This window comes from Orycteropus afer, unplaced genomic scaffold (assembly GCF_000298275.1).
Source record: "Orycteropus afer afer isolate SDZICR_OR568_19922 unplaced genomic scaffold, OryAfe1.0 scaffold00498, whole genome shotgun sequence".
In the NCBI taxonomy this organism is placed as follows: domain Eukaryota; kingdom Metazoa; phylum Chordata; class Mammalia; order Tubulidentata; family Orycteropodidae; genus Orycteropus; species Orycteropus afer.
The window spans coordinates 419,667-444,159 of NW_006922085.1; the positions used below are offsets into that span (position 1 = coordinate 419,667).

Below are 24,493 nucleotides of genomic sequence, written 5' to 3' on the forward strand. Positions count from 1 at the left end.
TCAGGATCGCTGCCAGACCACAGCTCTGTCTGTCTCCTTTTTTGGTATTTTCACGCAAATTCTTCTGCTAGTTGGGGTTTAGTCCACTTTTATATCCTTCCCTTCAAGGCTCAGGGGTCCAGGATTATCTTCTGTGTCTTTGTTAATTGGTTTCCCTTATTTTGTGTGCCAATCTCTTTTATGTTGCTAAAAGGTGACCTCAGGAGATAATTTCAGCTAAAGGTTTAAAGAGTATGTCAGGATGATAGTCTCAGGGAGTCCTCTAGTCTCAACTTGTCCAGTAAGTGTAGAGTTTTTAAGAATTTAAGTTTTATATGCACACCTGTGTTCATTGCAGCCCTACTCACAATAGCATAAAGATGGAAACAATCTAAGTGGCCATCAATTAACAGATGAATGGATGAACAATCAATGGTATGTACATGGAATGGAATACTATGCAACATCAAAGAATAACAAATCTGCAAAGTACCTCATAATATGGATGCACCAAGAGGACATTATGCTGAGTGAAATTAGTAAATCACAGAAGGATAATTATTGTGTGAGACAACTACTGTAAAAAGTTAAGAAAAGGTTTACACACAGAAAAATCATTCATTGAAGGTTACCAGGGGAAAGAGAACGGAGAGTAAATCACCAACTAGAGGGTAGACATATATTAACTTGGGTGAAAGGAAAGGTAATATACAGTAAGGGAGAGGTCAGCACAAAATGATGAAGGCAATGGAAGACGGGAGAGCACAAGAGTTAAAGTCAGTAAAGGTGAATACTGTTACACACACAATCCTGCAATAATAGTAATAATAATCTGCGAGTGGATATAAGTAGACACTCAAGCTGAATGGGTGGAAAGGCGAATGGGACTACACCCATGAATATATATAGGTTTGACAGAGTATATCTCTATCTGTGTATCTATATGGGCTGCAAATAAATCCATGAATGCAGTAGAGCATACAGGAGACAAAGTTGTGAAAACTTCTTAGTCATAACCAAACACCTTTAGGGAATAAGTTGCTGGGCCAAGCAGCTCAAGAGTGCAGTCTTAGGGGACAGTAAGGTCAACTGGCATAACATAGTACACAAAGACAATGTTCTACATCATACTATGGTAAGTAGCAACTGGGGTCTTAAAAGCTTATGAGTGGCCGACCAAGGTGCAGCTATTTATATCTCCCTTTCCAGAGCAAAAGAGAGTGAAGAAAATCAAAGACACAAGGAGACAGTCCAGAGGAATGGACCATGTGAACTCCAACTTCCCTGACCCTGAGACTAGAAGGACTAGATGTTCTGGTTACCACTGTTGACCTCTCTGAAAGGGATCACAATAGGAGGTTCTGGATTGAGTGGGGGCAAATGTGGAACAAAACTCAAAATCATAAAATAGACCAGGCATATTGGTCTGATGAGACCGTGGCCTTTAGGCACCTTTCAAGATAGAAACTGAACTTAACCCCTGTGACTCAACTTTCAGCCAAACAATAGCCAGGCCTATAAGGTGAACAGTAATATCAGGAGGATATGCAGTCGGAACAATCTAATATATGAGATTGAGAGGTCAACAGTTACCCAGGAATAGAACTAGGAAGGCAGGAGAGGATGGGAAGGAAGGATGAAGGGAAGGCGTGGGTTCAGGAAGGAAGTAGAAAGAATGCCATTACAGTGTGGGGAGTGCAGTGAATGTCACAAAACAATGTGTATGGATTGTTGAATGGAAAACCAGTTTGCTCTGTAAACTTTCACCCAAATCACAATTTTTTAAAAAAAAGAAGAATTTGAGTTCTTTCTGTGTTTTTCTCCCCTTCTATCAGGGTCTATCTATTGTAGCCCTGATCAGAACAGTCAGTTGTGGTAGCTGGGCACCATCTAGTTCTGGTCTCAGAGTAGATGAGGGCATGACTTGTGTAGCCCGATAGATTAGTTCTTTCTGTGAGACTTTAGTTTCCTTCTTTCTCTTTTGCTCCTGATAAGTAGAGACCAATAGTTGTATCTTAGAAGGTGGCTTGCAAGTTTTTAAGACCCTAGATGGTACTCACCTCACTAGGGTGACCCGTGTGAACTATATTGACTGAATTGTTGCATAAGAATAAGGTCCTAAGCCTTTAAATCAAAAAATAAAATAAATTTCAAAAGGTGATTAGTTATGTCTGAGAAGTACCTGTAATTGTGTCCCATGAATGTGTATGTATGCATGCATATATCTGTTCATACATGTACATATAGCTATTTCTATTTCTGCACACATGGTCACACCTATATTTGCCCATGCACATACATACCTATACATACATGTGTGACCATACACTCTTTTTTTTTGGTTACTTTTGGTATATCTTCATTCTTATAATAGTTACTGAGCACCTGCTGTGTTCTGGGCCAGTTCTAGACACCAGGGATGCAGTGAATCCACAGGAAGGAACAAGTGAAGGATACGTGTATAACAATGTTTCAGCTAGTGAGAGGGCTCGAAGGAAAAATACAGTCCTTGTAAGGGTGAGAGAATCAGGGGGCCTCTCTGAGGAAGGGTTGTTTGAGCCAAGACCTGATTGATGAGAGTCGTGTGAGTATTGGGGGAAAACCGTCGTGTGAGTACTGGAGGAAAACCATCCAGGCAGAGAGAACAACATGTGCAAAAGCCCTGAGGTGTGAACAAGCTTGGTGTTTTCAAGGTGCAAGAAGGACTCTTGTGGCTGGAGCACAGTGAGAAGCAAAGGTGGCTGGGCAGTGATGGATGTAGCCCGAGGGGAAATCAGAGGCCAGAGCCTCAGGACTTCCCGGGCCATGGTCTGAGGCTAGGTTTCATCCCACAGGCAGTGGAGATCATTGGAGCTTTTAAGTGGGGAATGATGGACTCTGATTCATGTTTTAAATCAATTGCTCTAGGCTAGAAAGGCCTTGATAACATCAACAACATGAAAATAAAAAATATTAGTGAGGAAAAACACTAGTTACATATACTGGGAATAATATTTGTAAACCATATTGCAAAAGACGTCTTTCCCTAATATATTAAGAACTCTTACAAATCCATAATAAAGAAATCCAATAAAGAAAAGTTTAAACACATGACAAACAGTTCACCGACAAGGAAATTCCAAGAGCTCCTAAACATTTTGAAAATGTGCTCAATCTCACCCCCAATAAGAGAAATGGAAACTAAAAGTCACTGAGAAAATGAGGATAATCAAATGGCCAAATAAACACATGAATAAGTACACGACAGCATTAGTCATCAAGGAAATGCAGCAACTCAAACCACAATGAGATACTATTGTATACCCACCACAGAAGTAAAAGGTAAAAAGACTAGTCATACCAAATTTTAGCCAGGATGTGAGCAGCTGGAACTCTCATACACTTCTAGTTGTAGGGTAAATGGTACAGCTGCTTTGCAAAATGTTTTTGGCAGAATCTGGTAATACTGGACATATGTACAACCAAAGCACAACTCTACTCATAGTATACACCTCAAAGAAATGGGTGAACACTGGCACCAAAGCCTTATGCAACAATATTCATAGCAGTTTTCCTTATAACAATCCAAAACGGGACATAACCAAAAAATGCCCATCAGCAGGAGAGTGGAACCATAAATTGTGTTATATTCATACAGTGAAAAACATATACTGCAAATGACCTACTGCTGCATGCAGCAACCTGGATGATGCTTGGAAACAGACTGATGGCTATGAGGAGCCAGGGATGAAAGCACTCATACTATATGATTCCATTTCTATAAAATTCAAAAACAGTCAAAGCTAACCTTGGTGGTGGTGGTGGTAGGTGCTGCCGAGTTGGCTCTGACTCATAGTGACCCTATATACAATGAAACGAAACACTGCCTGGTTCTGTGCCAGCCTTAATGTCCTTGCTATACCACTCATCCGTCAGTTTGTCGTACTGTGGTGGCTTACATGTTGCTGTGAGGCTGGAGGCTATGCCATTGGTATTTCAAATATCAGCAGGGTAGACAAGTTTCAGTGGAGCTTCCAGACTAAGACAGACTCAGAAAGAAGGGGCTATCCATTTCTCGAAATATTTTCCAGTGAGAACCTTATGAATACCAGTGAAACACTGATGTATTACTGGAAAGCTAACCTACGGAAAGATAAATTTCATACAGAAAAGCAAAGATACGGCAGACTTCTTATCAGAAACTCTGCAAGCCAGAAGATGATGGAGAGGCATTTTCAAAATACTGTAAGAAAACTCACCTTTGGTGTTAAGAATAAAGATCATAAGATCATAGTTGTCTTTGAGAAGAAGAGAGTCATGGCTGAGAAAGGCATGAACCAGGTGGGGCTTGAGCTTCTTGACTCAGATAGTTGTCACCCACGTATGTTCACTTTGTGGAGATTCGAGCTACAGGTTATGACTTGGGCACTGAGCTTCTCACTAACAGTGGACCCTTGGCACAGTTATTTGACCTCTCTGTATTTAAGTATACTCATCTCCAAAATTATACCCCATGGAGCTGTGAGGCATTAAATTATCTAATATATATAAAGAACAGAAACTGGCATAGTGTAACTGTTACATAACTATCAGCAATGACTATAATTATTATTGTCATTAAATAAAAAAAGCAAGATGTGTGTGTGCATGTGTGTATATATATATATATAGTAAATATATATACATATATATGTAGTGAATGCCATATGCAGACAAAAGAGATGAAAATAAATATGCCTCTTTACTTGTTTATTTGCATGTTCTAGTCCCTACTGGGATGCCAGCTACCTTTGGGGAGGACATCTGGGGCCTGGCATCCTGGAGCCCACCCTGCTCAATCCTCCAAAGCCTGTGCTGCTGCAGAATTTACTGCAAAAGCTGGGAGCATCCCATCATTAAAACACTCTCTCTTTGCCCCACAACCCTCTCTCAGTGACCACCACCCTATGCCGTCCTTCTAGCCAAGCTCCCCCAAAGAGTTGGCTATGCTCATTGCCTCCAATTCCTCTCCTCCCCCCCCCACCAAAAAAGAAACCAGACCCACTGCCATCGAGTTGGTTCCAACTCATAGCGACCCCCATTGGGTTTCTGAAGTGGTAAATCTTTATGGAAGTAGATTGCCTGGTCTTCCTTCCATGGAATGGCAGTGGGTTTGAACCACTGACCTTCTGGTTAGAAGTCAGGTGCCTCAGGCACTGAACCACCAGAGCTCCTTTCCTCTCCTCCCATCCTCTCTTAAGTCCCCTCCAGTCCAGCACCCCCTCCACTCCACTCCACTCCACTGGCTGTCAATTGAGAGCTATTCCGAGGTTCTAGAGGCCACCTGAATTCCTTGGCTTGTGGCCCCCTTCCATCATCTTCAAAGCCAGCAATGGAAGGTGGAGTTCATCTCACACTTCAAATCTTTCCAACCAACTCTTTTTGTCATCCTTTTCCTCTTTTAAGGCCTCATGTGATTGCATTGGGCTCATCCAAATAATCCAGCATAATCTCCCTATTTTCAGGTCCTTAACCTTAATTCCATCTGCAAAGTTCCTTTTGCCACATGATATGACATACTTACAGGTCTCAGGGATTAGGACATAGATATCTTTGGGAAAAGGGGCACTGTTCTGCCTACCACACCCTTGTCAGGAGTCATCCAAGTCTTGCCCCTCCCCAGCCCACTTCCTTCTGCCCTCTAGAGCCCTTTTTCCCTCCTAAAGTCCTGAGCACCTTACAGTTCTTGGAACAGGTCAAGATCATCCCTCTCGCTGGGACCTTACATGTGCTTACCCTTCTGACTGGACACTTTTCCCCACCTCTAGTCACCGACTCATCCTACAGGTCCCAGCACTCAGTCCAACCCTGCCACACCTCTGTGGGGCCAGCATAGCTCTGCAGAGTAATTGCCTTTTTGAGTAGGTTTTACCACCACCACCACCATCACCGGCTTCTGAGTGGATGAGGGAGGAGCCGGGTCTTTTGTGTACATTGGTTCACAACAGAGCTGGCAAACAGGAGGTGTTCAATAAACCTTGTAGAATGAGAATGCGGAAGTGGGCCTAACGAGAGGCTGATGAAGCTCGAGTTTTAGTGCTCTTCTTTCCCAGGCCTTGGGAGGCGCCCTGGCAGTGCGCCCACAGGGTCAAATGTTTTTTAAAAATTTGTGAAATTAATATATCCTAACTGCGTTCAAGTAGGATGTCTGTGCTTTTTTATTCAGACTCCTCTCTCTCCTACTTTCCCTCATATGGGAGATATGGGAGAGGCCATGTCAGAATCCAGCTGAGAGGAAGGTGGTTTGGAGACTATCCCAGGTTAGGTCTCTGGGAAACAGGCTCTGAGAGGCCAATCAGAGTGGTGCAGGATGTTTACCAGGGAGCTCTTATGGTCAGCCCCTGAGGAAGGAGGGAGGGAAAGGGTTGGGCAAAGGGAGAAGGCTAGTTTCAAGAGGGCTCTGCCCTCTGGCCACTGGCTCAGTGGCTGGCAGCAGCAGCAGACCTTCCTTGAAGGGGGCTCTCCAACTCGACTGCAGGGATACACTTGGATTGAGTTTAAAACCAAAAAGCAAACTAATTGCGGTCAAGTTGATTCTGACTCATGGTGACCGCATATTTGTCAGAGAATTGTGCTCCACAGAGTTTTTGAGGCTGTGCCCTTTCAGAAGCAAATCTCCAGGCCTTTCTTCTGAGGTGCCTCTGGATGGGTTCGTATGGCCAACCTTTCAGTCAACAGCTGAGCGCTTAACAGTTTGTGCCACCCAGGGACTAACTATTTATAATGGTTTGCTCTACTTTTGTGTATGGTGAAGTTCCCATCCTGGTGTAGGAATGGCCTTCAGGAACCTCCTGCTGGGTCAGAGCTTCCAGCTCAGAAGTGCAAGGTCCTAGTAACTGGCCCACAGCACCCAGCACTGGAAAAATTCTGGGCCATAGAGGGAAGACAAGGTTTGAAATGTATGGAGCCGGAAGTTCATCCGGGGAAAATTCTTCCAAATCTTACATTTCCCATATGAAAAAAAGTGGATGGAGGTTTCCCAAATTTGACAGTAATCTAGAATTTTCATTTTACACCATCAATAACAAGTTACAAAATGAAAGAACTTTTCTGAACTATCAATAATTGGAACACAAATTTCAATCAACCATGTTAGAAGGAAAACTGAGTTATCTTTCTATTCTCTCCATTGAAAATATTTTCTAAAAAATACAAAATCTAACTTTCACCTAAATCATAATAAAATTTTTTTTTTTTTCCAAAAAGAAGAATACTGATCAAAAGGGGGAAAATGGAGAACAGAATTTCAAAGTCGCATGGAATCCATACTTTCTGGAGCCATCGAGACTGGATGAACCTTGAAATGATTGCCTGAGATCATCTTTAAACCTTAAACCAAAAATATCCTCTGAAGGTAACTACAGGGAGGAAGTGGGAAGACAGCTATTAGATTGTGGGAAATTGCAGTCAATGTCATGAAACAAAATGTGTTCAGCTGCTATGTGGAAAATGAATTTTCTCTGTAAACTTTACCCAAAGCACAATAATAATTATATATATATATATATATATATATATATATATATATATATATATATATATATACATATATATATATCCTCTAAAGTCATCATAGCTTAACTAGTAGAAATGTCTGCCTTGAGCATTGTGCCTTTTAAGATCTATCTCCATGGGATCAAATTGACAACAGCAACTCAAAATATTAGATAGGAACCTTAGGGGGCAGTCAGTTTATGGTAATGGGGGAGGAACAACTCAGAAATGAAGGGTGAGAATGACTGCACAATCAAAGAATGTAATCAATGTCACTGAATTGTACATGTAGAAATTTGAATTGGTATGTGTTTTTGCTGTGTATGTTCTCAACAACAAAAAAGGTAAAAAAAAAAAAAAAACCTATCAACTACAACCAAAAAAAATGATAAAATCTTTGTTCTGTATAGAGGCCATCAGAATGAGCAGCCAGAATACGTAGGAAAAAAAAAATTACAAAAATATGTCAGGAAGTCAGCAAAAAGATATTATTTTTCTGGATTTTGTATTAACAGTGTTTGCCGACTTTTCAAAATTTATTATTTGTTGTGATTTCTTGCCTCATTGTTTTTATTAACTTCTGTTTCTATTTCTGAATTCATAACTTGGTATTCTTTTTCTAAAACAGGGACCCTAAAAATGCACAGGTCTCAGACCCCACTCAGCCTGGATCGTCTGTGGTAGAAGGAAGAGAGAAAAGGGGTAAAGGCTCCTTCAGTGAGGTTCAGCCCTCACTCCACTTCCTAGGGCCTTGGAGCAAGGCCCACTCAGGCACCAGGGCACATTCAAGGCCTCCATAAAGATGAAGGCAATTCAGCCTGCCCACCTGGTTCCAGGCTGAGGCTACTGGGCCTCAACAAGGAAGAGCGGGTAGCAGTCCAGTGACCAGGGAGTGGTTGCCTGCAAACTCAGAGCAGCGACACCCCTGCTCTTCTTCCTTGCAGGGCCAGGGAAAAAGGATACCTGAGCCAGTTGCATTTTGCTGGCAGGACGAAAGTCGTAAGTTTCCTCGGCAGCCTCTCTGAGGCAGTGTCAGGGGTGAAGCAAGAGAGCAAGTGTGACCCTATGGTGACTGAGGACCCAGAACACTCAGTACCCCCTCAGAGCTCCTCAGAGTCTGGTTCCAGCCTCACCATTGCCCGGAACACTCCTTAGCTAACTAGGCCCCTCCTCCTCCACTCCCCCTGCACATTGGAGAAACCTGACCCCTCGCCTGGCACTGAGTGCTGCCCACCTGGCCAGTGTGCCTCGAGTATCACTCACAGCACGTGGCCTTCACTCAGACAGGAGCCTCTGTTGTGGTGCCCTTTTCCACACCCACTCGTCAGGACAGCCTTCCCTGGATCACCCTGATGCTCACCTCTTCTCCCACTACACTGGGGCTCCCCAGAGGCCAGTCAGGCCAGGAGAGCAGTGGTGAGTGATTGGAAGTGGGTTCTTTAGAAAGGAGGGATCAGTTAGTGGGGGTGATGAGCCAGCCTGAGCCCCACGCATCCATCCTGGGCACTGAGGCCCAGTCCCTCATGAGTATCTCAATAAGTCACCTGGTGCTGAGTGGGCAAGGGGACATAAGGTCTAGGCAGACCCAGGGAGAGCTGATGCAAAGACCCAAGCCCTAGCCCAGGACCCAGGCCATCCATGCCAGCCAGTCATCAGGCAAAGAGAGACATGTATCAGGTCACCCACTCTGAGTGGGACTCCCTTTTATTTGGATATGTGACTGGGTGGCTAGACGCTGCAGGTGGCGCTCTATATGAAGCAGGAGGGCATCCATCATGTGCAGGACACCCAAGAGAAGGGCTCGGTCTGAGATCGGACCCCGCTGCTTCTTGGGTCTACAAGGCTCAGTGGTCACCTGTGCATGCTGAGGCTAGGACCAAGAGGCAGGAGTGAGAGGACATGGAGGGAGAGAATGGGGTACAGTTAGGAGCAAAAATGGAACTAGGGTGGAGGAGTAGGGTGGAGGACAGTGCCTAAAGGGAGTGGAGCTAAGGGCAATGGAGGATCGGTGAGTGCCTGTTGTGGGTTAAGAAGGGTGGTCAGGGGGCCCATGGACTGAATGAGAAGCAGGAGTACTGAAGGGGGACATGTGTATGCGGGGTACTGGCAATGGGGCATAAGCCTGATGGATGGATGGACATGGGCTCCATGGATATGGGTGGACAGATGTAGCGACCTTGAGATATGAGTTGGGGAAGGCAAGAGGCCCACAAGGCATGAGTGGGGGAATGGATGAGCTGATGGGGAGGGCTGGGTGAAGACTATTGGATACAAGCAGAGGCGGGAGGCCAGGGAGGACAGAGCAGTGCTGTGCTCACCTCAGCCTTGGGGATCAGTGCACGGCGCCGCTGCAACACCGCTCGGCTGATCACCAGCATCATGGTGGTGGTGACGGTGACCCCAGCCACAGGGTAGATGTGGTCTGATATGCCCAGGTCCATCCAATAGCCAGGACAGCCCAGGCCACCCTTGCAACCCTCCAAGCTGTTGGGCTGGCAACCCCAGGGCTGCAAGTCCAGCCCCACCTGGTACCAGAGGGGCCGTGACCAGGCTTGTGTAGGGGCAGTCTTTGCCAGCAGGAACAGTAAGGGCAGTAAGTGCAGTGCGTGCAGCATGGCTTTGGCAAGTATCTGAGGCCGGAACCTGGGCGCCTGGCAACCAGCAAACACCCCTCCCCCAGGTGGCAGCCCTGGCTCCAGCTCCAAGGCAGTTGGTTCCAGCTGGGCCCATGTCTAGGAAACAGGTGGTAGTGGACAACAAAGGGAAGCTAGGTTTCAAGGCTGAGGGAGGATGGCAGGCTTGGGGCTCTGGGTCCCACTCTCCTAGCTGGTGGTTTGGCCTAAGATTGAAGGAGAGCCTCTTTTCCCTCCAGACCTCCTCAACCTGGGCAGCCCCTAAAGCCAGAAGCTCTCCACCAGTGGCAGCACCAACCCAGGCCAAGCTGCTCACTGCTTCCCTCCCCTCCTCCCCTCCCCTCCGCCTCATAGTCTCCACTGCAGCAGTGTTTAAAAAACATGGGTCAGATTGACAGGCCTTTCATCAAAACCCACCAGCAGCTCCCCTCTCAGAATAAAGCCTGAAGGCCTCACCCTGGCCTGTGAGGCTCTGAGAGTTGTGTTCTAGCCATCAACTGATGTTCTAGTTGCTTCAGGCACACAGGCCTTCCTCATGTTCCCAGAACATGTCTGCTGTTCCCGATGCCAGAAATGCTGCTCCTAGAAAGACATCTTCACACAGTTGGAGTCTCAGTTCAAGTGTCACCTCCTCCCTGAATCTTCCTCCTGTGACCATCTTGGGTAACACAAATCTTTCACATGACGCCTGTCTTATTCAAAGCATTTCCAACTACCTGCAAATTGCTTGAGGTCTGCCTCCCACTCCAGTATATCAGCTTCTTTCAGTCAGTATTTACTTAGCACCTGCCATGTGCCACACAGCATTCCTGGCGCCAGGACATGACCACGCCGGAGCAGACAAATCACTCTGCCTTCCTGGACTGAGGTTCCAGGGTGGAAGGGGGAGGCAGATGGAGCATAATAAAAGCAGAGCTGGGCAAGGGACACCTGAGCGACTTGGAGGGCAGGTCAGCCTCTATCCACTCTCAAGTCTGGGACAGCACCCAGCACAGAGCCTGGCACCTGGTCCGTACCCAATGAGTGGCAAAACTCACGTTTTGAGCAGGTGTTCTAAGCATTTCTTGGTGTTGACTCATTTAGTACTCATTTAGCAACCCCATGAGGCAGGTACTATTACCATTCCTGTTCTACTGATAAGCAGGACTTATCTCATGCTCTGGAAGTTTCTAGCCCCCTACCTCCACCCCATCACTCAATCCTTGTCAGCACTGGGGCCTGGGGAGTCTGACTACTACCCATTGTGCCATATGCCTGAATATTGGCACTGTACAGTAGAAATCAACACATGCTTCCTGGCTGCCAGTGACCACAAAGCCCAGGTGAGCTAATGACATGAACAGGCATTTTTTCTCAAGCAAATCCATCTAGTTTGTTCTTACTTTTCAATACAGACCAGCAACACCTGGGAATATCTATACTCTCTGAGCAGGTTCAGGTGTTCACTCTATATCCTCTGGGTACTGCCCAGTGGCACTTGCCCAACCCTGCACATTATCAGGTATCCCTGAGAATTGATTACTTTTGAGAAGCAGCTCTGATTCCAGCTGTTACAGCTGAGGAACAGGATCTGAGGGCTGTGCATGACTGAGGGGAACTTGAACCTGGCATGTGGCACCTTGAGTCTGGCCCTACAGCTCTCCCCCTTGCTCCATACTCTCCTGACACTTCCCTCCCCAAATCTTGCCCAACTTCTGATCATAGTTCCCACTTTGGGGCATAAGAAGGATCAGGAGCCAGGGCTGAGGACTCTCCCTCCCACTCCCAGCCAAGCCCCACCACGTCACAAGAGAGCCTGGAGGTAGGCAAACAAATCTTTATTCTTAAAAACTTGCTTCAGCCCTGCCCCCCAACCCCAGTCAGTGCCCACCTGGCTCCAGGACCCCATTCCAGGACCTCCATCCCTGAGTTGTGTATATGTGTGTACATGGAGGGGAATCCTGGGTGGCACCTGGAGGTGGCCTAGGGGTGGAGGCATCTTGAGGGCTCCCCGTCACATCCTCCAGAAGTAGGCAGTCACAGGCAGGACAACAACCTGGTCAGAGCTTGGTGACCTGACAAGGCAGAGGAGGAGAGGCTCCAGTGGGTTTCCAAAGGCTTCTCTCAACACGTACCAACCTCTCCCCCCAGGACAGCATCCCCTGTCCAGAGAAATAGCTTTCCCAGAAGGTGGGGTTGGGGGAAGGCAAGAAGGTCCACTGCAGGCAGAGCTGTGGTCACCAGGATGGGGCTCCCAAGGTCAGGGTAGGGACAAGCGATAAATAAACAAAAAAGGGCTCAGTGGGCCAGAGGTCAGGAGTCAGCTCACCAAAACAGGGCCAATGGAGCTGGACCCTGGATGTTGGAGGGCAAAGGTAACAGCATCATGGATAGTGGCAAAGAGATGCTGCTTAGTGATGGATGCATCGAAGAAGTGCCCAGCCTCAAGCTGAGTGACCACAGGAGCTATAGGCGAAGAATGGGCCTCCCTTGACTCTCAGAACCACCAGGACACCCCAGCTCCCAGTCACCCTGACCCCTCTTACCCCTGACCTCTGCCCCTGAGGCTGTAACTAATCCCATTCAGTCACTCCTGACTCCCAGGACACCTATGACCTCCAATTGCAGAGAAAGACTTTTTCCTTATGCCACCTGGCAGATCCCCTGACCAGAAGAGCCCCACCCCATCCCTTCCCCAGACCACTCCAGCTGTCCCCATCCCACGCACTGTGGCAGGCAGCCATGTACACCTCCACTTCAATCTCCCGGAAGTCACGGAAAATCTGCAGCAGAAAAGGGAGGACTCAGGCAAGCTGGGGGGAAAGGGCTAGGAGAGGTAGCTCACAGGGCTCTCAGAGCAAGTTATGGGGTCAGGGTGGAGGCTTGAGGAGCCCTGTCCTCCCCTGGGTCTTTCTTGGGGGTGCCCCAGCCCCTCACATTCTTCAAGCTCTTGATGCACACAGTGTCCACAAAGGAAAGAGCACTCAGGTCCAGGATGAGGCTGTGGAAGTCTGGCTGAGGCAGGCCCAGGGCCTTCAGTGTGAACACATCTGGAGCTTTGGCACCTTCTTGACCACTGGCCACTGTACCATCCTGCTCATCCTCTGTGCTCACCTCCTGGGGAATTGGACATGCTGCAAGGGCTGCCCATGATGAGGTGAGGGCAGGGACACACAGCATCAGATGTGGGACATGTGCCCAGTGTTAAACACCCCCATACATGGAGGGCACACTGGGGATGTATAGAGGACACATGAGGACAAAGACATGAGGAAGCAGCAACACACATGCACAGGAGAGCATGCAAGACTAGGGGAACACACAGACATGCACTTGCTGCTCTGCCACCTGCCAGGCTGAGGCTTAATAAAGACACTTGAAAAGGGAGTGAGCTGGGAGACCATACCCCATTCTCAGCCAACTGGAGTGGAGTAGGGTGGGGGGACCAGGAACAGAGCTGAGGCTGTGGGGAGGTAAGCCCCGCAGATGCACATGCACATGTGTGCACACACTCGCACACAGACACTTCACACCCAGCTGGGCTTTCCAATTGAGCTTTAACACCTAGAATTTTCCCCACATATCTAATTCCTCTTCTTTATCCAAGAGCACAGATTGTGGGGTCTGATGGCATCTACACATTCAAAGTCAGATTACAGACAAGAGAGCCACAAGCAGAGTTCTTGTCACAAAAGAGCTCCCCACAGACTCAGCTTGTCCATCACCCCATTTCTCTGATTAGCATCATGAATCTACAGCCTTGAACCCACACCCAGTAGGTCCATGGCTTCCCTCCCAGGACACATATGGGTACCCACGCCTCTGCAGCTCACAGCTGGCCCTCCTCTCCCATGCCAGCCTTACCTTGACCTTAGAGTCCTCCACATTGTTGACCTCAGTATCTCCAAGGCTAGTGTTGACATGGATGGAGAATGAAGTGTCCTTGAAGGAGGCAACCTAGGCCAGAAAGAGTGGGGGATGGGAAAGAGCTCACCCAGCTGCTACATGATAGCCTTTCCAGGCAGGCCTGGTGTCATTCCCTGGCTTTAGGCAGATAAGTGGGCCAGGACTGCAAGCTGTGGGACCCAGGGATCTGCTCAGTCACCAGCTAGCCCGCAGGCTGTGGGGTTCTGACCAGTTCCAGGAACAGTCATACAAACAGAAGAAGACTGTGGTGGTTCACACTATCACTGGCTCAGGAGATGAGAGAAAAACAAAATGCCACCTAGAATCCTGACCTGCTAGAGGAGTGAGATGGGGTTCCTGGGGGCATTAGGGAGAAAGGAGAAGGGCTAAAGAGTTAGGTGGGAGGTCAGGAACCCAGGAGAATGGGAAAAAGGCTGAGTGGGGTCAGTAGCAGAGGCCAGGAGTCAATGGCTGAAAGGGGCCCCTGCCTGTTTCTGGGGCTGCTTCTCCTTCTGCAGTCGCTTCAGATTTTGCTCCTGCTTCCTGAGCAGCTTTTTCCTCCGGGAGATGAGGTGGTCAACATCCACACCACACTGGCGGCAAATGGGACAGAAGGGGTGTGGGCGCTCTGGGGAGGAAGGGGCCTGGCACCAGCCTGACACCCACCGGGGGCTCCGTGCCCTACCCTGTGCTTCAGCGCATCGCTGTAGAGCTCAGCATTGGCAAAGTACACGGTGGCTGAGGAACGGAAGATCTTCACCCCGGGGACCTCCTTGGCCTGGGACAGGTTGGAGTTGGGGGCGGCTGAGCATGTCACTCCTTCAGCAGCATCTTGTTTCCCTGTCTTTCCTCCCTAGAGCACCCCAGTGCCCACTACCCCCAACCCTCTGCTCCTTAACCAATGTGGGCCCAGCCTAGGGCCCCATGTCCCACAGGTGCTTAGGCCAGAGGCTTGATGATGTCATTGTGACATTCCTCCCATCACCACCCCATCCCACTCCCCTACCCTGGCCTAGGCCTGGCAGAGCTTCCTCCAGGGAACATCCCCTACCCTTTCCTCCCCACATCTCCCTCCACTCCCCGGAGCCAGGCTTAGGCAGCTCTTCCTCTTCCTCTTGGGTCTCTACCCCTGCCCTGTGGCCTGTTCTCCGCACACAGCCTGAGACCCTCCTAAGCTGCTATCTCAACCAGGCTCTCTACCCCATTCGAGATGTAGCCTCCAACTCTGCTCAGCATTCCCACCAGCACACAATGTGCCCCCACTCTCCCAGTTCCCTTTCCATCCAGTGGGGCTGCTCCCGCCTACCATCCCCCACATTTCAGAGCCCTTGCTTCCTCCTCCACTCTGCCTAATCATACTGTGCTCAGCCTTCAAAGCTCCACGTTTGGGGACAACACTTTATCTTATTCCAGAGCCCTCTACTTTTGTCCCCAGCACCCGGCACAAGACCTCTCAAGAGGTGAGTGATTGGAGATTTAGTAACTCCATTGACCAGATCAGGAAGCAGACCCCTGAACACTGGTGCTCTATCATCCTGCACCTCTGGCACCCCTGACCCAGGGCTGCTCTACAAAATGAAGCTTGTGCTATTTACTCTTAAGACCATCTCCCCCATGGACCCATCTCTATATACTCTTCTTCTGTCCCCGCACAGAAGGGGCCCAGAATGGCCATAGACCCAAACCCCTCACTTGAAATATCAAGGACCAAAAGCCAAATTGTCCCTAGCTCTTAATGTCAGGTGTGGATGGGACTGACAAAGGCCTGTTCTGCCTCTGTCCCACCCCACCCACAGCATCTCCTCAGCCCCTGCCACTCACCTCTGAGTACTCTGCCATGTCTCTGTAAACATCTGTGTCTGGCACCTGCCCCAGGACAGAGTAGTGGGGTCTGTGGAGGACAGAGTGAGCTCAAGATGAGAGGGCATGAGATGAGGGGGAAAATAAGGGGGCAACAGGGGGTGCTAAGGAGACTGGAGTCCACCCAGAGATGTGGGCAGGGCTGGGGGAAGCCAGTGTAACCTCACTCCCTCCCTCCCTACCTAGAATGGGCGGGGGGAGCAAAAGCAGTTGACTCACAGCTGTGTGCGGACCACCACAAGCAGGAGGGAGAAGACCACTGCAACTGCCAGGCCAAGGTCCAAGTTCAGTAGGATGGTGGCCACAAAGGTCACCAGCCAGATGAGCTGAGAACAGAGGAGCAGTAGTCAACAGTCTAGATCAGTCACTGAGCTGAAGGCCTCCCAGTCCCAGCCCTGGGCTCCCAGGCCTCTCACCAGATCCACTCGATTTGCCTTCCAGAGAGAGCATATGTCCTTAAACTGCATCAACATGCCCTTCAGATTCACAATAATTGTGGCTGCGAGGACTGCCTGGGGCAGGGGGTAGGGTGGAGGGTGTCATTGAGAGATAATAGATACTAACAATGCGACCCCCAGCACCAGAGCATAACCCCAACACTGACCACTGTCCATCCTTGTCCCTAGCAACTTGACTCTGACTCTGAAAGGCTCTAACCCCCGACCCTTGATTCTAAGTCTCACTCCAAAGATGTCAACTTTGAAAAACAGGACATGACCTTATATCCCTTTCCCTCACCTTGGTCCTGACTGACTGCTCTGAGCCCCAGGCCAGGCCAAGGTCCCCAAGCCAGATGGGTGAGGGTGTGGGCTCACCTTAGGCAGGTCTTGGAAGAGTTCTCCAAGTTTGACAATGATGATGAGGATAAAGAGAGCGGAGACAGCTCCAGCCACCTGTAGGATGGGGGGGTGAGCAAGTGAAGGTAAGGTCAACAAGGGGGTATGGGGTGAGTGGGGGTAGGGGTAAGCGGGGGTGGTTGAGTAGGAGTAGGTGTGAGAAGGGGTGAGCAAGGATAAATAGGGCTGAGTGGGAAGTCAGCAGCGGTGAGCAAGGGGCAGGGCAGGGCAAGGGGTTGGGGGATGGACAAAGAGGGGATGACCCTGGCAAAGCAGTGTGTGGGTGCCCACCTGTGTGTTCCCCCCAGCACTCTCCTGTACTAGGCTCCGAGACATGGAGCAGCTGATGGGGAAACACTGGAAGATGCCCCCAATGAAGTTACTGAGGCCAAGGGCCACCAGCTCCTGAGGGAAGGAGTATGGGTGTGTGTGAGAAACATCCCTAGCAGCACCTAGCCATCATTCCACTGTGTCTGGGCCTATGTGTCCCCACCCCCACCCCCAGCCAACTGCACCCAAAGACTTGCTGCTGTCCCCATGTGTCCCCCACATGGTCCTGGCACACCTATGTCCCACCTGACCCTCCATATCCCCAGTCCCCATGGCCCCTGTAGACCTGGCTACCCCCAACATACCCCTGTCCCTCAGACCTGGTTGCTGTCCACCCGGTAGCCATGTCTCAGGGCGAAGATCTTCCCCAGCGAGATGGCAATAGCGAACCCAACCACAGCGATGGTGAAGGCATTTCCCACAAGCTTTACGAACAGCTCGGGGCTGGGAGCCACTGGGGGCACCAGCCTGTGGGGGGCATCTGTGAGGCCAAAGGAAGGCCCTGGCTTTGGGTATCTAACCCTCCCTGACCTGACAGCAGACCAGTGCTCACCCTGCAGGGATGGTGCCCACAACGTCCACCTTAAATTTCTGCTTCAGGTCCACGCCATAGGAGATTGCTGTGGCCCCTATGAGCTGTAGGGAGAGGGCAGAGACAAGGAAGGGAGAGGGTGGAATCAGGGGAGGGGAGATGGGTAAACTATTTTGGGGGTAAGGAAGGGGGCTGGTGAAAAATCTTCCAAGGAGTGCAAAGAAGTTCTCAGTAGGATGAGAGAAAGACATGACCATTTTGGGGAAGGGGGAAACACTGTCAGGAGGTGAAGGGAGCTACCAATATGGGGGCTTTCTGCTGTGGTGCCCCTTAACTCCCAGGAACCCTGGAAGGGCCCACCCCAAATGGCCCTCAAATACTTGAGGGCTGCCCACATGGCATGGATACACCTTCACTTGTCCTTCTCCCCTGGCCATCTAACCGTGAGCAGTTCCCCAGGCAGTGGTATGGGCAGGTGCCGCTGCAACTTGTCATTCAACAGCTTCACCCCTACAAGTACCACGCCCGCCACAGCTGCAGTGATGATGGTGCCGACCACACTGTGGGGCAGGTTCCAGCAGACCTCTAGCACTGTCTGTTAGAGAGGTGGAGGTCACAGCCAGCACTCAAAAGTCTTAGGGCACATTCATCCAGCCTGTCTCCCATCCTCACTCACATAGATGAGAGACAGTGGCCTAGAGCGGCTCCTCAGATGAAGGCCAAACACATACTTGAGCTGCGACACGAAGACCTGGATGGATGCAGCCGTGGTATAGCCACGGACCAGAGGCTCTGACAGGTAGGTGACCACAAAGCCAAAGTGGACCAAGCCCAGCCCCACCTGTGGGAAGCAGGAGACTGTCAGGTGAGGTGGAGGTGCTAAGGGTGGCTGGAACTTGAGGCAGATGGGCTCAGGGGGATGAGTGAACAGCAAGACTAATGGTTAGACACTCAAAGGAACTGGCAGGGGTATAGACAGAGGGATTGGGGGACACTGGGATTCACTCACTCCTGATTGTCCCACACCTGAAAAAGGCCAACCAGGACACTGAGCGTGGAGGCTAGCTGCACCCGGGCAGCATCTCTGGCTGCCTCATTGACCGTGGCATTCAAGGCCTGAGAGAAGTCATCATCCGGGGCTAGGGACTCTGTCACACTGCCCACCATCACAGACATGACAGCAAAGGTCCCTGCAGGAACAAAGCAGGGCAGGTCTAAAGGGGAAAGGACACTTCCCTGTCTTGGGGCCTTGGTCTTAAGGGAGAGGCCAGGAAATATCCAATTCTAGGACTAATACCTTCAGCCTACAGCTGTGTCAATACAGGGAGTCAAGTTGGTGGTCTGATACTGCCAGGATCAGGAGTGGATCCTATACTCAAGGTCTCTGGAAGATGGCTAGCAAAAGTTGGCCCTGAACACAGGGGGCAGTGCCCATTGGTCCACTTTAATCCATTGACCCAAGAACCACTCCTCTTGTGAAGGATGGAATGATGAAGGGGATATGACTTGCCTCATGTTGGTGAAGATTCTGCCAGGGCCCTTGGCCCTAAAGCTGCCTCACCAAATCTTCCCGGAGCCAGGGCCTTGAGGGACACTGAATCTGTGGTCCCGTGGTCAACAGCCCAGTCCTGCCTAGGGATGACCTCCCAGCTAACCTCCCAGCTGCCTAGCACCAGTGCCTCAATCTTCCCCTAGCTCCACTGCCTTGCTCAGTCCTCCTTCACCCTTTCTTCCATAGTGGATGTGCATCCTCCTACAGGGCCTAGCCTATTCCACTCACCCACAGAGATGTGCCGGGAAGTGCCAAATAGGAAGTAGATGAAGACTGGGTAGAAAGAACTGTAGAGACCGAACACAGGAGGCAGTCCAGCCAGGAGGGCATAGGCCAGGCCTGGGGTGAAATGGTGGCAATGCAAACTCAGAGGCCAGGAACTTGAAAGGCTGAGTCAGGAGCCATGGTTCCAGGGGCAGGGGTCTGGGCTCCAGGGTTAGGGGGGGTCACAAACCACAGGGCTTCCAGACCAGGGCCTTGAAGGGTTGGGTTCACCACCCAAGGATCAAAGATTAGAGCCTCCAGATCAGAGGTAGCTCACCCTGTGGTAACTGCATGATGGCTACACTCAGGCCAGACAGCAGGTCACCCAGGAGCCAGTCACGCACGCGATATCGAGGCAGCCAAGCCAAAACTGGGAGGTGCTGGAACAGTAGGGCATGGGCTCGAGCACGGGAGCACCTAGGGACACGAGGGGTTAAGTATTAGGAACAGAGGCTACCTGACAATGCCAGAGCCCCTAACTACCATCCTTGGCCTTACTGAAACCAGCTCCGCCACTGGTGGGTCCGGGGTGCTGAACTCCAGTGCCCCAGCTCTTCCAGCTGTTTTTGGTTCAGCAGTGGCCGCTCTACATGGTAGTCTCGCCTCTGCAGCTCCATTGCCTGTGTGGCAGGAAGCAGTGCCTGCGTGTCCCTTGGTCTAGGGGATGGCAAGACAAGAGACACACTATAAGGGCACCCCTGGCCCAGCCTCTACCTGGGATAAGGGAAAGGCCCACCTGATTTTTCCAGGTCCTGGCCTCAGCTGCCCTCCGTAGGCCCCATGCCCACACCCAAACAGGAGCAGTGCCTGGACTTTGGCTAGTGGAAGTCTCCTCCTGGGCCAAAGTCTCCCATGAAGAGACAGCAGGATGAGCATGATCCATACCTCCAGTCCAGGTGTGGCTGCCCGGCCCTGTGTGCCCCGGAATAACTGCCTCTTCCAGCCCATTGCCTTTCCCCAGCCAATCCCTGGCCAGTCTGAGTCTTTATCTAGCTGCCCCATGAGTTCAGTGCTGGCTGGCTAAGAGCACACTTTGGGAAGGGATCCAGCAAATCCTGGCTGCAGTTCTTCCAGCAACCCTCTCTAAGTTTCAGGGCTCTACATGAGATCCTCTTCTCTAACACAAGGTTGCCCCTGGACTTCCAGCCCCAGGATCCAGGTTAGTATATAAGCTCAGGCCTAGTGTGGGAAAGCCAGAGGATGGCTCTCCCCTTTGGGGAGCTCTGGGAAGTGGGGAATCTCACTTGGAAAGGGAAGCTCTCACCTGTAGGGAGAGGCTCCCACCTGGAGTGGTGGAGAGATCTCACCTGGGAATAGTTGTCAGTAGGGGGATCTACTTGGAGAAGGAAGCTCTCACCTGATGGGAAATTTTTCACCTGCCAGGAAAGTTCTGATCTGGGGGGAAGCTCTCCTGCGAATAAATCTCTCCAAGAATAGATCTCAGAGGGGGAATATTATCTTGGAGAAAGCTTTCATCTGCTGAGACATTTTCCCCAGCCAGGAAAGTTCTGACCTGGGGAGAACCTCTCATCTGGCAGGAAGTTCTAGTCTGAGGGAAGCTCTCTTACCTGCCCAGAAGGCTCCCATCTGAAGGGGGAGACTCCTACCTGGAATGGGAGAAAGACCCCACCTGGAAATAGATTTCATTGGACGATCTTACGTGGGGGAAGCTCTTTCTTGGGGAGAGACTCCAACCTGAGGAGTAGGAACACACCTGGGAAAGGACTCTAACCTGGCTGATCCGTTTGGAAGGAGTGGAGCGGGTGCAAAGAAGATCCTCAGAGACTCCTGGCACCGCTGTCCCGCAGAGATCTTTGAGCCCCCTCGCGCCTCCTCCTTGAGTCACTCACTCAGGTCTTGTTAAAGGTGTCTGCCCCACTACCCCACCCACCCACTGCAGGACCTTAGCTTGGAGGGAGGAGCCTAGATCCCTGGCCCCGCCCTCTAGGAGGGCACATGAACCCTAGCGGGCCCAAGCGCAATCCCAGGTCAATTGTTGCTGGATGAATTCAGGCCCCTACCTGGGACTTCTTGCAAAGACCTCCGGCCCTCAAGGCACCCCATTCGGAGCAACTTCTGGGCCAGGGCTACTCCATACGCAGCCGCCCCCCTGCGGGCCCCGGCCAGCCCTCGCGCAGTGCTCGAGCGGCTTGCCGCACAGCCCACGGGGGCTGGGGTCGTGCCGGCTCTTGCCCATCCCTCACTGCTAGAGGGGCAGCCGTCTAGAGAAAATCGGTAAAACAGTAAAGGGCGGTGCTGCAGACTGGAAATCCCTGGTCCGGACTTGGTGATTCCCCTCTGAGCTGACCCAGGCCGGGCGCCCGCGCGGGGGTCACGGGGAGGTCCGCGCCTCGCCGATACGCACGCAAACGCGAACACACGGGACCAGGGCCGCGCTCGCACTCACCCTGACCCTTCTGACAGCCCCATCTCGGGATAGCGGCCCGGAGGGGCCCGGCGGCGGCCGGTCCAGAGGTTCCAGAGGGCAGCCGCTAGGGGCTAGAAGGCGGGGCCGGGAAGAGAGCAGCCGGCTCCTGGCAGCCAATCCCCGGGCAAGGCGGTGAAGGCTTGGATCAATCACTGTGCTGGGGTATGGCCCACGTGAGGCGTCACTGGGTGGATTAACCCCTTCCTTCCCGCTGCCTGGCTCGTTACTCCCCGGTGACTCGCCGATCCCTCCGCCGGGATCCCGGTGGAACCGCAGAGCTGATCGAGTACCCAAGGAGAAAGACCCTGGAGGATATGGAAGAGTAGCCTCCATGTGTCTAGGTGGGCTGGGAACGAGGCTGATGACCGGAGACTTAGCTCTCCGGAGAGAGCCTGGATCTGTGGGGTCCTCTCAGGTCTCCAGCCGAGGGCGCCACCCTCAGGCTTTCCCTCTGAAGAAAGCATGTCTTTGAGACCCGAGAGCGATGGTTCCCAAGACCTCCCTCCAACTCTTGGCCACTCAGCCCCACACCTGGGACAGCTGGGGCCTCACGCTGAAGGAAGCATCCTGGGCAGCAGGGATGAGCCGGCCAGCTCCAAGTCAGAGGGGATTTGGGGGGCAGTGATGTCAATGGGCTGAGGACTGCAAGGGCAGTTCCTGGGGTTGGTTTGACCCCTAGCTAAGGCTTCAGTTTCTGAGATTCAGGAAGTCCTCTTGCCACTTCTTCGACCAAGCAGGGAATTTCCCTTGGCCCCCTATTCTCAGCACCTGTGCTCACACTTCTTAATCACAAGGCCAGGAGCCAGAATTTAGCGTCAAACAGATGGAAAGCCAGTCCATATCTCTGAAGGAATGGGCTAAAAATAAATTGATGGGGGTTGGGGGTTGCCTCAGAGTCCTAAAGGTCAGTCTGGTCTGAGTCATTCATAGCTACTCCCTCTAATCCCCCAAACAGAAAAAGGCAGCAACTGTTTTCTATAGAAGTTTATTCCCAAAACAGAGCGCGGCTTCACGGAACAATTTACACAGACAGGGAAGGAGGCCGCTGAGCTGGAGAGGGGGGAGACCCCCAGAGAGGGCCATCTACAGAACCTAGGACATAGCAAACACACTCTCTCTCCACCCCTCAGCAGGCCCCTCAGGCCTTCGAGCACTGGGGTCATTCTGGGTAAGGAGAGCTGGAATCATGGCTGGTGAGATTTGGCACCAGTCAGGGAAGTGGAACTTCTAATCTCTTCAGAAACTGCCTCCCAAGAGTAGTCACCTGTGTGGGGTGTCTGCACAGACCGTGCCCCAACCGTGTACCACCGTTTCCAGTGATAAGAGAACACCCACTCTCCAGGCCTTCCGGGTCTGCTGTTTTGACAGGGTACTCAGGGCTGACCTTTCACCAGAGGGAGCTGAGGTTTAGATGCCCCCTTGAGATGGCCAGGTCCAGGGTCCTCACAGGTGGCTCCTCTAACCCCCTCTCCCACTTTCCTGACCTTTCACTTGTAAACAAAGGAAAAAACATTCTCAACTGTAAACAAAGTGTAAAAGTTCAGAGTTTTAAGTTGTAAACAAAATTTTTAAAAAAATTTTATATCTTGACCTGTAAACAAAGTAACAAAATTCAAAAGTCCCCAATTCTGGACATCAGAGTAACAAAAGAGAGTTTTGTTAACAGGGTTCTAACAGTCACTTTCTCCCTTTTAAGGGAAGAAAGGAGGGGTAGAATTGAGTCACTTCCGCCAGCCCGGGTGCCTGGGGCCAGGGAGGTTCCTGTAAACAAGGGAGGCGGTAGCACCTACATTCTGAGTCCTGAATTCCCTTGTTTCTGCTCCCTTTGCTCTCCTTCCCACCCTACCCCCTCAGAATAAATTCTAGCAGGGGGCAGTGTTAGGGAATGAAATGGTACCACAGACAATTTTTGCTCACGGCAGGGGCAGGGGCAGGCAGTCTACCTACCCTCTGTAGGAATGTCTTAATAGAGGCCTGAGCCCCTCCCCGTGGGAGGAAGGGAACCTTGCTCTGTAAACACGACCTCTGCTGCTTCACCAGCACCCCACAGCATCAGTCCTAGGTCATAAGGCAGTAAGTGGCAGAGACTCCATGTAATAAACACACACATCCACAGGGAGAGGTGCCCAAGAGAGCCTCTGTGAGGAGGTCAGAGGATTCCACCTCCAAGAACAATCTCCAGTCCCCTAGTTTGGCCCTTGGGACATTCGAGAAAAAGGAAAGATCAGTTCTGCACAATTGGGCCCTGACAATATTCAAATGAACCGGGGGAGGGTGGACACCTGTCCCTGCTGTCTGATTCCACCCCGGTGGATGAGAGAAAAGGGTGCATGATTCACCAGGGACCCAAATAGGGCCAAGCTCTGTACCTCTCTCCCTCTGTCTCCCCTCCACCAGCCCAGCCTCAGACCCCCAGGGGGGACAGAAAAGCTGAAAAATAACAAGCATATCTCTCTGGTTACAAAGGTACAAAACGTATAAAAGTCCTCCTTTCTGCTCCCCACTGCCTGCACCTGTCACACGCATGCTCACAGATGCGCATGGCCCCTCAGCCCTCCGGCTATTGGGAGAGCTGGGGGGCAGGGCACTGTCTGGGGATCAGCCCCTGGCCCCGTAGAGTCTCTTCCATCAGCCCAAATCCTGCATCACCCTTGGCTCTTCTTCATTTGCACCATCTGCTCC

The 24,493-nt window shown here is 51.0% G+C and overlaps 2 protein-coding genes across 2 annotated transcripts; both read right to left on the reverse strand.

Annotated features, from left to right (window-relative positions):
- Positions 1-9,169: 9,169 nt before the first annotated feature.
- Positions 9,170-10,106, reverse strand: TMEM89 (transmembrane protein 89). Its single transcript, XM_007955298.1, has 2 exons — positions 9,810-10,106; positions 9,170-9,355 (listed from the first exon to the last, which is right to left on the reverse strand). Exons 1-2 carry the CDS (start codon positions 10,104-10,106, stop codon positions 9,170-9,172), a joined length of 483 nt encoding a protein of 160 aa, XP_007953489.1.
- Positions 10,107-12,423: 2,317 nt separating this feature from the next.
- On the reverse strand, positions 12,424-21,813 carry SLC26A6 (solute carrier family 26 member 6). The gene is made up of 20 exons (XM_007955299.1): positions 21,791-21,813; positions 19,882-20,040; positions 19,661-19,800; positions 19,348-19,458; positions 18,594-18,757; positions 18,244-18,408; positions 18,010-18,162; positions 17,589-17,671; positions 17,356-17,503; positions 16,997-17,110; positions 16,685-16,762; positions 16,286-16,381; positions 16,089-16,195; positions 15,831-15,900; positions 14,695-14,787; positions 14,498-14,602; positions 13,968-14,060; positions 13,041-13,220; positions 12,832-12,886; positions 12,424-12,569 (listed from the first exon to the last, which is right to left on the reverse strand). The coding sequence occupies exons 1-20, from the start codon at positions 21,811-21,813 to the stop codon at positions 12,424-12,426; spliced, it is 2,283 nt and encodes a 760-aa protein (XP_007953490.1).
- Positions 21,814-24,493: the final 2,680 nt, after the last annotated feature.

Coding starts and splice junctions, on each gene's coding strand:
- TMEM89 (XM_007955298.1), bottom strand. CDS start 10,106: ATGCTGCACGCACTGCACTTACTGCCCTTACTGTTCCTGCTGGCAAAG. Junction 9,356..9,809: donor CACTGATCCCCAAGGCTGAG/GTGAGCACAGCA, acceptor TCCTAGCCTCAG/CATGCACAGGTGACCACTGA.
- SLC26A6 (XM_007955299.1), bottom strand. CDS start 21,813: ATGGGGCTGTCAGAAGGGTCAGG. Junction 14,788..15,830: donor ACATGGCAGAGTACTCAGAG/GTGAGTGGCAGG, acceptor AACCTGTCCCAG/GCCAAGGAGGTCCCCGGGGT. Junction 12,887..13,040: donor GCATCAAGAGCTTGAAGAAT/GTGAGGGGCTGG, acceptor TTTCTGCTGCAG/ATTTTCCGTGACTTCCGGGA.